Source organism: Daphnia pulicaria, chromosome 2 (genome assembly GCF_021234035.1).
Source record: "Daphnia pulicaria isolate SC F1-1A chromosome 2, SC_F0-13Bv2, whole genome shotgun sequence".
In the NCBI taxonomy this organism is placed as follows: Eukaryota; Metazoa; Arthropoda; class Branchiopoda; order Diplostraca; family Daphniidae; genus Daphnia; species Daphnia pulicaria.
In genome coordinates, this window is record NC_060914.1 from 11,480,039 (window position 1) to 11,492,218 (window position 12,180).

Here is a 12,180-nt window from a genome sequence, read left to right on the forward strand (position 1 = left end):
TCAACCAGGTTGGCCGAGTGGTTTAAGGCGCTAGACTTAAGATCTGGTCTCCGAATGGAGGCGTGGGTTCGAACCCCACACCTGGTATGATGTGAAAGGTAATAATTCCAAGCAAATGAATTCAATTTTGATTTATTTATACGAATTTCCCGCCAGACTCTACTTTGTTACATCGCCAAACAATGTCGTCTGCTAGACATAAGAAGCGAGCCAAGTGGATGGTCGATAGGTTTAACTTGCTCTCGTTACAGATAAATATTTTAAAATGTACTGTTTATTTATTTTCAACTGTGAAGTAGTGATATTGTTGACGTCTTGTGCAGCAATGGATTTTATTGCAGAGCAAGTTTTCTCTCAAATGGGGATGTATCAGATTTAGGGAACTGCGGATCGGTGTGTAACACGTGGCATTTGTTCATTTGTGAAGGGAAAAATTTATCTCTAAGGTAATAACAAAATCATGCCTTTAAGCCCTTAAATGAAGAAGATCAAATAAGGTTAATTTGTGTGATGGTGGGGTCTAGGGGTCCTGCATGTAACTCATCTCAAGCTTCTCGTTCTCTGAAGTGTGTGGCACACTGCCACTGGTGGTTGCAATGGAAGGTAATGCACTAAACTTGAATGTTATACTCGTTTCTTCTAGATTTCATATTATGAACACCTTTTTAATTTCTGAATCATAGGCTGTGTAGGAGCAATATCTAATCACACTTGCAGTATGTCACACATCAGTCGTTACCAGCTTCCTCATAACTAAGGATTCACTGTTGAAATCTGGTAAGAAAACCCCAGTCTTTATGGTTAGTGAAAGTGATTTTGTTTGGCAAGCTTTCTGATGATAAGCCAGTCTAGATGATAAAGTGCTCCTTGAATCCTGTCAAAAGTAATCAGAAGACAACTTAATTAATCCTGTTAATGCTTAGTTTGCCAATTCTTGGCATTTGCCACATTTTTCGTAAAGGGTGAAAAGTTAACCTATGGCCGCTGTCACATTTTAGAAAAACGATCCGAATCGAAACATGTCGGCAAAAGTTCAGTTTCCCGACAATTTTATCGCCGAATCTACTGAAGAAGGGCATTAGTAATTCTAAGTAATCCTTGGTGTAGATTTTCAATCTTGGATTTCTTGACACCGAAATCAACCAAGGATGTACAAACTTTAAGCGCTTTTAGTGAGAAAAATGCAATCTTTACTTCCGCTAGTATTGCCACATCATGAAATAATAAATAATGATCCTAACCGTTTCAGTGATAGCTGTGTGGGTGGAGACGTAATTCGATGCCTTTTTAGAATGTCGAATCCCAACCATCCAACAGGTGATTTAACGCTCATTATTGTTTAGACAGCTGTGAAATTTTTTACCAAGGACGTTTAAACAGATTCTATATCGATCTATACATTTTCGCCCACACACTACGTCATTGCAGATGACTGAAATTGGTATAAATAGCGTTGTCTAATGTTACCTGAATTATCGACGAGACCTGGCCGTATCATCATGCGCCAAACTCTTCTCCTCACGGTAAATGAATTTCTCATTTCAAGTTTATTTTGTTGTTGTTGTTGTATTCTTGCGTTTGACACATTTTCTAGTTGGTTTTGTGTGGTCTGTTCCTGGGTGGAATATGTGGCAAAGACGAGGAAGGCGATGACCAAGTCGACCAAATTGTCAGCCAATGGGTCGTCCCCAACAATCGCGTTTACCCATTATGGTATTCAAAGACAAGTTTACTATTTTCATCTGAAACTGTAGTAATGTTTTGAACACATCCCAATTAATCCATGCAAATCTCGTTACAGGTATATTTTACACAGTTCAATCGCAGGCTTTGCAAACACGTGTTCCCCTACGCTGGAACTTTGATAGCGCCGCAAAAAGTCTTGACATCAGCTTCTTGCTTTGAAGGGTATCAATTTTCTCTCTTTTAACTCCTTGTGTCACCATGCCACTTATTAATGATTTAAATGCCACATTTCATGTTATTTCTTCAATTTTCCTACAGGAGTCAGTCTGGTGTTAAATTTGAACCGACGCAGTATACACCAATTGCATATCTTCACCTCTGCAATTTCTCGCTTTGTCAGCAACGTCCACCAACACCCTCTATACAAATATGAATTAGACGGTGTACAAATTTCTTTTTCTATCATTTAAAAAATTATTATTATGGTTTGTCGTATCATTTTTGCATTAGTTAATTTTGCCAAGTTTGGTATTTAATTTTTCAATAGAATCATGACAATATTGCCGTAGTTATACTGCAAAAGGAAGTCCTCCCCACATCTGCCACACCGGCTAAGTTAGGATACACTTTGTAACCGAAGATAGGTTGTGCCCAACCAACTGCTAGCAGTCGGCTGGGGTTATGCAGGTAATAAATCAACTGAAATTATATTTATGCCTTGTCGTGTTGTAATGTTAAAGTCAAACAATTTTTTTCGAATACTTTAGGAGGAATCGTTTCGCCAAACCTTTTTCATAGTTACATGAACTTAATTCAAGATTCTGATTGCCAAAAGGTTTTCGGTTCCGTCGACGATGTCAATACTACCTGTCTCGCCTACCCAGACGCTGGCGCCTGTAGTACCGTAAGAAACTATTGTCTGATCATTTCCATCTACTAATTGGGAAACATTTTCTGCTTGAACATCCAGTATGACTTGTGGAGTCCGATCCTATCTAATGACCAAAAGCAAGTAATTGGCGTCATCGGCAAAAACATGTGCTGCGGGGGAGGTGGACCGAATGTCGCCGTTGACATCCGCCGATACCGTAATTGGTTCCCGATGCCTTATCAGTAGAATGAAATGGCTTGTGCATTTGCTTACTATCTGATGCGGTGCGTATAACGATAAAGTAAGAGACTTTGTTTTCATTCCATGCATGCCGATTGAATTCGTCCGTCGTTAATTTCAATTATTCTATGCATGAAGTAGACCTTTCAATAGATAAAATACAGCAACCCAATCAAAACACCAATATGGTTCGCAATGACGTATTACGAGAGCTTGTGAGCGTTAAGTTTCCAGTGTTTCGGTGCTATATTTTACATCGTCTCTTTGACGGTGTTGTATGCCAAAACACACGCTTAATTAATTAATTAACTTTTACAAGACCAGGTGGATAATAACTGTACAGAGTTGTTTATGCTTCGGGGAGATGGCGCTAAACATCGTCCGAAATCCGAACCAACGTTGAAATAGACCGACATAAACTAATATTTGAAAAATGTGCTGATTCAGGTGTGCCAAAGTGTATATTGACTTACCCCCAAAATCGATTAGTCCAATTACAACCAGACATTGCAGCTGGAACCTGAATTCAATTATGAATTTGCCCAGCCATGTCCCTCTATTTGGGTTATTGCGGGCAACTTGTGTACTGAAGCAGGATCTACGTCCCAGCAGTCAACTGAATCAATATTAACATGCCGACCACCTGCGTGCCACATCGTTCAGCTTTTGAGTGTATATTAACGAGTCCGAGTTTGGATCGTTTGGATACAGGAACAATCTACGCAAACGAGCTCATCTATTCTCAACATGCGGTACATCCTTCTCCTTTCGGTAAAGTGTAAAAGTTCATTTATGATTATAATATTAAGTTGATATCATTTCATGTCGAAATTTTTAAATTTCAGTTGGTTCTTTGTGGCCTGTTCGCACATGGATTGTGCGAAGATTCCGATGAGACCGACTCCATTATCGGCGGAGCAGTTGCCCGCAAGGGCCAATTTCCTTACATGGTAAGAATTAAGAACTACTACATTTTTGTCTTTTCAAGGATTTTAACGAAACTGGCACATTTAGGTCTACTTTAGAAACCAGGTAACAGGAAAACTGTTTTGCTCCGGAACTTTAATCACACCCTACAAAGTCCTAACGACCGCTTGGTGTTTCCCAAGGTATTCAGACTTCAATTCGATTTTGTAATAGAATCTTAAGCATTTTTGCTCTTAATTAGTTTCCAACCAAGTGTACCGATAACAGCATGGATGAACACCGTGTCACTGATTCCGGATGTTGACAGAGTGGTGCGGGGTGTCATCAGAGTCGTCCGAGCTCCAGATTACAACCCAGCAACTGGCGTAAGCACAAACAGCGACAATAATTTTATTCGATTGATAGTCACCAGCTAAATATTTATAAATTCAGATGCACGACATTGCCGTCGTTACATTGGACGCACCTGTCACTTTTGTGCCACCAGTGCGGCTCGGTTTCGGGATGTACGTCAATAGCGGACTCTCAGCTGGTGTCGTCGGTTGGGGAAACTCGGGTCTGTTCCATTAAGCCATACAAACCTAAACGGCTCTTTTGTATAGCTTTCATATGGTTTCTGTCCACAGGTGCGACTCAACTCACTACATACCTGCGCAGCAGTTTCATCACTATTCAACCCAAATCGGTGTGCATGGCGGCCTTCGGCAACCCTAATTTCGGAAGCCAATTTTTCATCTGCGCCGCATCTCCTGGTGTTGGTAGTTGTTCGGTAGGTTAAACGTATTCTATTAATATTTAATTTGAGATGTGTTCACCAGACTATTTTTTTAAATTATCACAGCTTGATGCTGGCAGTCCGATCCTGCTGAACGGATTTCAAATTGGTATCAGCAGCCAAGCCCGTTGCGGCGGAGGAGAGCCTGTAGTGGGTGTCGATGTCCGATCCTATGAAGCTTGGATCAGAAGAAACTTATAATCTAATTGAAAAATTTTGATTATTCATAAATAAGCTCGATTGAGGAACAGAATGAGTTTATTTTCAGTTGATTCTGCTCGTTTCCTTTATTATCCTATACTTATTATTATTATCCCACGGTGGAATACATTATTCGTGACAACCATCTGAATTATGACAAAACAGTTAAATTAGGTCTTGCTCACGTTGCATGCCTTGGTTACGATACTTCGTGTACACGTCAAGCTATCGTGGAAGAATCGAACATTGAGTTAAACCTTAACGATATTTTACTCACGTTCTTCTAAACAAACAAATAGGCTAGATTACGGTTACGTGACATGCTCATTAAAAACTAACAAGGGAAAAGATACGCACCAAATTCGTCTGCCAGGAGAACATACTAACGTATTAAATCGACATGTCATAGACTCATAGGCAAGTAAATACACCTCAAACAATTATATAAACAACTGAAAGATTTGATAAGAGAAACAACTTTGTTATGTAATAGCAACATACAGAAAATTTTGAAAATGAAAACTCATTAATTTCTTATCTTTTTCAAGTTACAGGTGTTGGACTGATATGTGTCCTATTTGTCCTGGTGTCTTTCAACGATGCTTTCGAGCCCCACGGTACCAGTTTTGGCATGCAGTTCTGTTCGGGTCCCGGCAGGTGTCCGAAGACATCGGAATTGTTATCGATTACCGCTGGACAGGCTGTACCGATGCCCGGAACTACTACAGGGTAAGACTATTTTATTTTCATTTCATGACTAGTTAAGCTTTTTATCAACCAACAGCTTTCTTAATTTTGAAGTAATGATGTATAGAATCCTTCGGCTGTCGAGTACGGCAATTAGGGAATTCGTTTCAACGAAAATGAGATGACTACTCGTCTTCCAACGGAGCAAGAATTTACCTGATCGCCATTGATAGCGAAAGTGGTCGTGCGGGTCAGTGCTATACCGGAGCCATTAATGGGACTGGATATTGGGATGTTCAGCCAGCGAAGCAGGATCGCCCTTATTGCGAAGAGATAGACTTATGCGAAGCCAACAGCCTGGCCACTGTATACGCAACTCATCCGTGTCAGAACTGGTAGTGCGATCCGCACGGATGCAGATTCAACACCTTCAAACGAGGAGACAATTACCAGCTAGAAACCACGCAGAAGATGACGGTCGTCCCCCATTTCGTGGCTGTCGGCTGGATGGAGACATCAAGGAGATCCAGCGCTTATAATGTCCCGAATGGCCTTACGATCCAGCAGCCTTCGGTTTGTCACCTGTAATTTATTTAGACATTTTTCAATTAACTAATTATTTCATTATCTATAACTATTATATGGGTACAGTTCAGTATGGTAACAATTCTATTTCGGACGATTATCTCAATAGCTTTAGAGTCTATTCAACACGCAAATTTGCGTCTTGGCCGGAATATCACAAGAACTGGAAAGGGAATGTTGTTATCCTTAACAAACATGCTGAATTCGACTGAAAGGTAACTCATTTAATTACTATATAAAGATTTAGAATCCATGAATATTTGAATATGTGGTTTGTTACTATGGTCCTCTGTTTTATAGCGAATCCGAATGATGGAACACGTTTATCTAGAATTTCTGAATCGTTCCCAATAGCTCACCAAAATCCATAAGTACAAACATAGTTAAACTTTTATGAAGCGTGTGCAGGATAGTTAGTATATTTACTACTGATAGCACTAATGATATTTTAGCAAATATTGGAACAACTGGGGTCACACAGGTTACTTGTCCGCAGAGAATGATGAAATTCCCTCAGCCAACAAATTATTAATTTAATTGTTCAATTATGACAGGTGAGTCGGCAGGATTTTCAAGCAACCCAATCCATATTGTTGCTTGGTTTCAAGTTCAAAGAGTACCACGTTGAGGTTTATGCGGTCTTGTACAGAACGAACTTGGCATTAGTTCGACTTTGACCAACCTAATAACAAAAACATGCTCTTCGGTGGAAGTAAGCATTTTTGGAAAACATTTAGTAATATCGTACGAGTATGTGGATATAGTTGTTTTCCAAGCGGGAAAACTATGAAAATTTTAGTTTGTTGATGTTGAAACGGAAAATACCCGAGTCCGGAGTCGTCAGTAACAACAAACAGTTTTGATTGGAGATTGGACAGCACCGATACATAATCAATACAAACGCACTCTTCGATTGGTATCGAGACAATATGAGACGAGTATGATTGCAATTGCAGTATAAATAAAGGAACCTTTGCGGAGATTGTAATTCACTTGAAACAAGACCAGGCTTCGTCTTGCAGCAGCGTTTAGCAGAATGTCAGGCCTTTTCACGTTCTTCATATTCATAATTTGCTACCAAATTCAGAACCTTCCGCTGGTGTCGTCGTCGAGTTCAAACACACTTAATGGTCAACACCTCAAAGTTATTTGGGTAATGTGATTAATAAGTTGAACGCAATCAAAATGTATTGATTATTATTTTTATTTAGCCTCGCTGGAGTGGAAATCCCCCAGGACTTACGGGTCCGCTCATGGGTGGCGTCATCGTCGATACCTTTGCAGAACGTTTCAATTTCACGTAAGCGATAAGCACGTAATCGATTTGTTGTCCTGTAATTTTCCCGATCAATTTCCTATTAGGTACGAGATGGTCCGAGTCACAGAGAACAGATTGGAGCCACAAGGAAAGGAACGCGGACTTTTCAACTATTTGTGGGAAAAAGTTGAGTCTAGTCAATGTTCATGTGATTAAATTGAATATTGATTGATATTTTTTTCGCAGAAATGTGACTTGCTAATCATAGGCGTGGGACTGACGTACGGACGTTTTTTAATTGTGGACGTGACGATTCCTTTGGTTTTTGAACCCTATCGGTTCCTCATACCTGTCCAAGGTGACACGGCCAATATCAACGCCGTCATCAAACCATTTCAATGGCCGGTAAATAGAATTGATTATTACGTCATCTTAGGCACCATTTAATCTATCGCAATTATAATGTTTTATGCGGACGTTCAGGTTTGGCTGGGACTTGTCATTTCGATTGCCTTCGTCATAATTGTTTTGCAATTATTGGAAAATGCGTTTGGCCCTTCTAAAGTACCCAACCGTGGCAACAAAACAAATAAATGGTATTGGCTTTATTATGTGAGACAAACTGCGAAACATTACGTCTACGTTTTTGGCAATTTATTGTCACAAGGTTATTCTTATAAAATTTAAAGTTATTCTTATGAAAATTTCATAATTATTCATAATAAATAGGCGGACCTTGCCCATCAAAACATTTATCATTTCGGTTGGTCGCTGGCGTGTGGTGTCTGGCCGCTTTTATCTTCGTCCAGGCCTATACGTCGATATTATTCACTTACATCGTGACCCCAGTTAATCATCCGCTAATCAATTCTGTCTACGATATTGTTGAACATAGCGATATTCAGTTGCTTGTTCGAAAAGCATCTACTTTGAATCGTTATATTTCGGTAAATAGCACACATATTTTTCTTCCTTACATTTGTGACATTCATCATACCCGTTTTGTGACAAATAAGAATCCTAACGCGACTGGAATACTTCCGAAATTGAGGAAGAAACTGGATTCCTTCCCCAATTCCGAATGCCATATGATATCAGAGTGCATCAATATGATTAAGCCCGGCTCAAGAAAAACTTTTGCAGATGTAATTATAAAAAAGCCAGAAACATAACATTCTATTAACATTGTGTTACTGTAAACAAATAGGTGATTTCTGCACAGCTGGAAGTCATCAAAGGGCACTTTGATCAAACTAAAAAATGCGACATTCAGTTGGCAAAGGAATCCTTCTTGACCGTCTTTGCGTCACTTGCTCTACAGAAACACAGTCGTTACACTGACACCATCAACAAAGGGTAAAACTATTCATCTCTTTTGCACCGTCACATCCTTCTGACATTTTCCTGTTATTTATTTAACACCAAGGGTGATGGAGTTCCAACAAGCTGGACTATTCGACCATTGGGAATCGGAGTTCAACCCGATGCCCCCACAGTGTTTGGCCACCACCAAAAGCGGAAACCAGAAACAAGAAACCAAACCCTCGGTGATTAAACTGAGTAATTTGACAGGGGCTTTCGTCGTCCTTTTGATTGGATTCAGCGCCTCCTTCTTGATTTTTCTGTTTGAACTTAATAATAATCTCCATACCTCAACGTCAAAAGATTCCGATATGGCATCTAACAAGAAACACGGAACATAAATTACCCAGAAGACTTCATACATTGAGTGTTATATTTTGACAAGTAGTCGACCGCTCAGAGGTCTAACAGTAATTAACACATTTTATTTTTTAGCGGGAATGTTTTGGCCATCGCTGAGTTTTTTTTAATTTTGTGCCTGTGTTGGTTCATCACTATCATTTCTCATATCAATGAGTTTTGGTAGAATTTTCAGCGAGAGCAAACAACTTCACGCTTCATTCAAATATGTAATAATTAAATAAACAGATTTGTTTTCTTCTCTTGAAATCCGCACGATTATTTCAATGAACCTTAATGGTGAAAACAAACCAGGTTGGCCGAGTGGTTAAGGCGCCAGACTTAAGATCTGGTCTCTGTATAGAGACGTGGGTTCGAACCCCACACCTGGTAATGGCTTAATTTAAATTCGTTTCATTTAAATGGTACGTTTTTCCTCCGTTACGATAAAATGGCATGACGGTCGGTCTGCCAGCCGTCGCCGCCAGTCTTCTCTAAAGAGCTAAGAAGGTTCGTCTGTCAGACACGATTTATCATTCGATCTTGTTTATTTGTTATTGATTTCCCATTTTGGAGCAGTATTATTGCGGAGCTTCTAGTGCAGTAATGGATTTTATCACGAGCAGGATTTTCTCAAATGGGGATGTAACAGATTTATGTAACTGCGGATTGTTCTGCAAGACGTGACATTCGATCATCATGATCCTCTAGATAATAACGAGAAATCAAGCCTCTAAGAACTTTTGTAATGAAGAAAATAAGGTGATGTGGATTTGTTTGTTAATCATTTTATAAATCCTTTTGACGTCTCATATTCTGGATCCTCATATTCTCATCCCATGTCTTGCCGTCTCTCTCTAAGTAAATGGCATTTTGGTGTGTGTCATTGGATGGTAATGTACTAAACAGGCAACATTTTGTGATTTGATGGTATGTTAATTTCTTTTAGTTTTCAAATTATGTTCAGAAGTTTAATTTATTGAATTTTAGGTTGCAAAGGAGCAATTTCTAATCACCTTGTTCTGTGTCCCACTGTCACATCCCCATCATAACACCATTACCAGCCTCCTCAAAATAATGGATCCACCATTAAAATTTGGTAAGGACAGCCAATTCTCTATGGCCCATGAAAAGCGATTTTGATTACCAAGCTTGTCACAAATGATAAAGTGCTCCTTGTAATTCTGTGAAAGTACTTATTGTGCTCAAAATAGTCAGGAAACTTAACTAATCCTGCTAACAGATTGGTTGGAAGTAACAGTGATTTTCTCGTATCTGATTTATTAAGTGGGATCTAAAACTTCTTTAAAAATCAACATTCCAAGTAACTTTCATGTACCTTAACATTGCTAATGGGCAATCATAGTGAACCCTTGGATAATAATAAGACATATGGGATCAGGTAGATTAGATTTTATCAAAATCCATTTCTGTTTATTGAGGTTAACGAAGTAATAGCTTTTCTATTCCAAACTTTCACCGACTCCGCACTTGTTAATACTGAGTACTCTTCACATCAAACCCCTTTCCGAGATTGATGTCTAATCTTGTAGTTCATAACAATGCACATCATGTTCAGATTGTTGTTCTGAGACAAAAAAATTGTTCAGCCAGAAAACCACACGAATATCCGAAGTTTAACGCCTAAAATAAATTTCGGCTATAATTTTCACTGATGCACGTCAAATCAAATTGTAATGTTTTATTGAATTGAGCGCTGAATTTATTTATTTATTTTTCTAATAGATTTTTCCGCTCTTCTTTCTTTCTCGTGAGATCGAAGCAGCTACGAGGGTCAACCGCTAAACCACCACCGCTATTGAACTTGTATGGACGATGAGAGCCTCATCCAAAGGTAAGACAACCTCCATTTTAGTTTCTCCTACGTCCTTTGCAAGTAGAAGTAGAATTCTCTTTGATGGAAACCTGGGGACCGTTTATTTTTTGGCTTTTCATCTGTAGTGTGAACTTGTCCGACTGAACTGTCACTGAAAAGCGTAAGCGAACAACCGTTGTACGAATCAGCAAGTAGCTAGGAATAAGGCATTAAGCGCCGGATCCGTGTACCGTACCTAAGAGTACCCCGTACCCCAAGCGTTTGCACGAATCCCAACACAACAATCCCCTAAACTGTCACATTTGTTCGTAAGACAGCGGTTAGGTGGAGCTTAGTCGACTCCAAATTTCGATAAACAATCGCCGGGATAGGTTACTAACATAGTGTTCTATCTTGTTTTTATTAACATTCAGGGAGGGAATTGAGCAAAAAAATAGCAAGCAAAAAAGGTTAAAATGGTTTTAAGTGTCAAGGTGACGTCACCCAGAACCCTTTGTTGATGCAAGAAGTCTTGGAAGTGGGAGGATAGTACGAGGATTTCTTAAGCTGCTAATGCTGCAAAAGAAGACCCGCAAAGACAAAGATAATTGAAAACACAAACCACACCTATTTGCCGGTATCTTTGTTTTTTACTCGATTGCTGTGAGTTTAATTGAATGTGGTCTACAACGAGTTGGTTAAATTATTTTGAAGAGATTCATCAGTTGAAGGGACCGGGCTTAAACAGATTAAAATTACAGATTTCCCCACCCTTTCTTGGCCCTCTGTTGGGTTCTTGGATAGTTAAACTGTCGCGTTTCGGGGGCGCTGTTTAGCTACACTTCTTTAGGATCCGGTTATTTTCATATTTTCTCATTTTCTGCCTGTGATTCAGTCGCGTGTTCAATGGCGTCAGTGATTTGGGGCCGTTTAGGGCGTTTACTGATTGAGTTTACTGATTGAGTGCTTGTATTAATTCGGTTTCTGACGTTTGAGACTTAACGCATTGGTGTCTGGATCAGGTGATCTTGTGCTTTTGTTAGTTAGTTTAAACCCTTTAAACCACAAGAGAAAAAAAAAGCTGCTGCTAGTTTGGCCACCTCATCTTCCTCGGCTCCAGGGTGGGCACACTAGAGATTTTTGTGGGGTAAACATCAGTAGTAAAAATTAAATAATAGAAGTTAATCTCATTTTTTTATGGTTATGGCTGGTCGCTGGAAGAAGACATCTGGCTTGCCTGATTTGCATTCAGTTGTTGGGTGTAAGCTAGTCCTTCAGCCCCTACTTTCTTCTTGGTTCTATTTTCTATGTTATTTGAAGCGTGGGTTTTGAGAGAGAAAGAAGCCTATTATCCCTTGTTGCGTTTTTTATGTTTGCTTGATTGCTTGGGGGATGTATTTCTATTAGTGATGGGTTGGCGATGGTGAGTGCAA

General features: G+C 39.5%; 2 protein-coding genes, 3 long non-coding RNA genes and 2 other non-coding genes across 11 annotated transcripts in view; all 7 read left to right on the forward strand.

Moving 5' to 3' along the window:
* Positions 1–12,180, forward strand: part of LOC124326739 — a 66,604-nt gene that overhangs the window by 45,050 nt on the left and 9,374 nt on the right. The window lies entirely within an intron of this gene.
* Trnal-uaa lies at positions 4–87 on the forward strand. The gene has a single exon. It is a non-coding gene; the product is annotated as a tRNA-Leu (tRNA).
* On the forward strand, positions 202–2,069 carry LOC124326684. Of its 4 annotated transcripts, none has more exons than XR_006915642.1 (8): positions 202–446; positions 498–603; positions 684–777; positions 1,250–1,317; positions 1,381–1,523; positions 1,595–1,713; positions 1,802–1,908; positions 2,005–2,069. It is a non-coding gene; the product is annotated as an uncharacterized LOC124326684 (long non-coding RNA). The 4 variants fall into 4 exon arrangements; XR_006915640.1 differs by having other exon boundaries at positions 525–603; XR_006915641.1 differs by having other exon boundaries at positions 525–603; positions 1,429–1,523.
* On the forward strand, positions 2,062–2,981 carry LOC124326704. The gene is made up of 4 exons (XR_006915711.1): positions 2,062–2,129; positions 2,234–2,373; positions 2,454–2,590; positions 2,657–2,981. It is a non-coding gene; the product is annotated as an uncharacterized LOC124326704 (long non-coding RNA).
* Positions 3,450–4,845, forward strand: LOC124326466 (cathepsin G-like). Its single transcript, XM_046785318.1, has 7 exons — positions 3,450–3,568; positions 3,643–3,747; positions 3,812–3,906; positions 3,966–4,089; positions 4,157–4,280; positions 4,351–4,493; positions 4,566–4,845. Exons 1-7 carry the CDS (start codon positions 3,545–3,547, stop codon positions 4,698–4,700), a joined length of 750 nt encoding a protein of 249 aa, XP_046641274.1. The 5' UTR covers positions 3,450–3,544; the 3' UTR covers positions 4,701–4,845.
* LOC124326186 (ionotropic receptor 93a-like) lies at positions 5,639–9,063 on the forward strand. 2 transcript variants are annotated; one of them, XM_046784881.1, is made up of 11 exons: positions 5,639–5,960; positions 6,039–6,187; positions 7,060–7,125; positions 7,184–7,272; positions 7,335–7,416; positions 7,477–7,635; positions 7,714–7,897; positions 7,960–8,177; positions 8,247–8,375; positions 8,438–8,586; positions 8,657–9,063. In XM_046784881.1, exons 4-11 carry the CDS (start codon positions 7,226–7,228, stop codon positions 8,931–8,933), a joined length of 1,245 nt encoding a protein of 414 aa, XP_046640837.1. In that variant the 5' UTR covers positions 5,639–5,960; positions 6,039–6,187; positions 7,060–7,125; positions 7,184–7,225; the 3' UTR covers positions 8,934–9,063. The 2 variants fall into 2 exon arrangements, with proteins under 2 accessions (XP_046640837.1, XP_046640836.1); XM_046784880.1 differs by lacking the exons at positions 5,639–5,960; positions 6,039–6,187 and having other exon boundaries at positions 7,004–7,125.
* Positions 9,242–9,324, forward strand: Trnal-uaa. Its single transcript has one exon. It is a non-coding gene; the product is annotated as a tRNA-Leu (tRNA).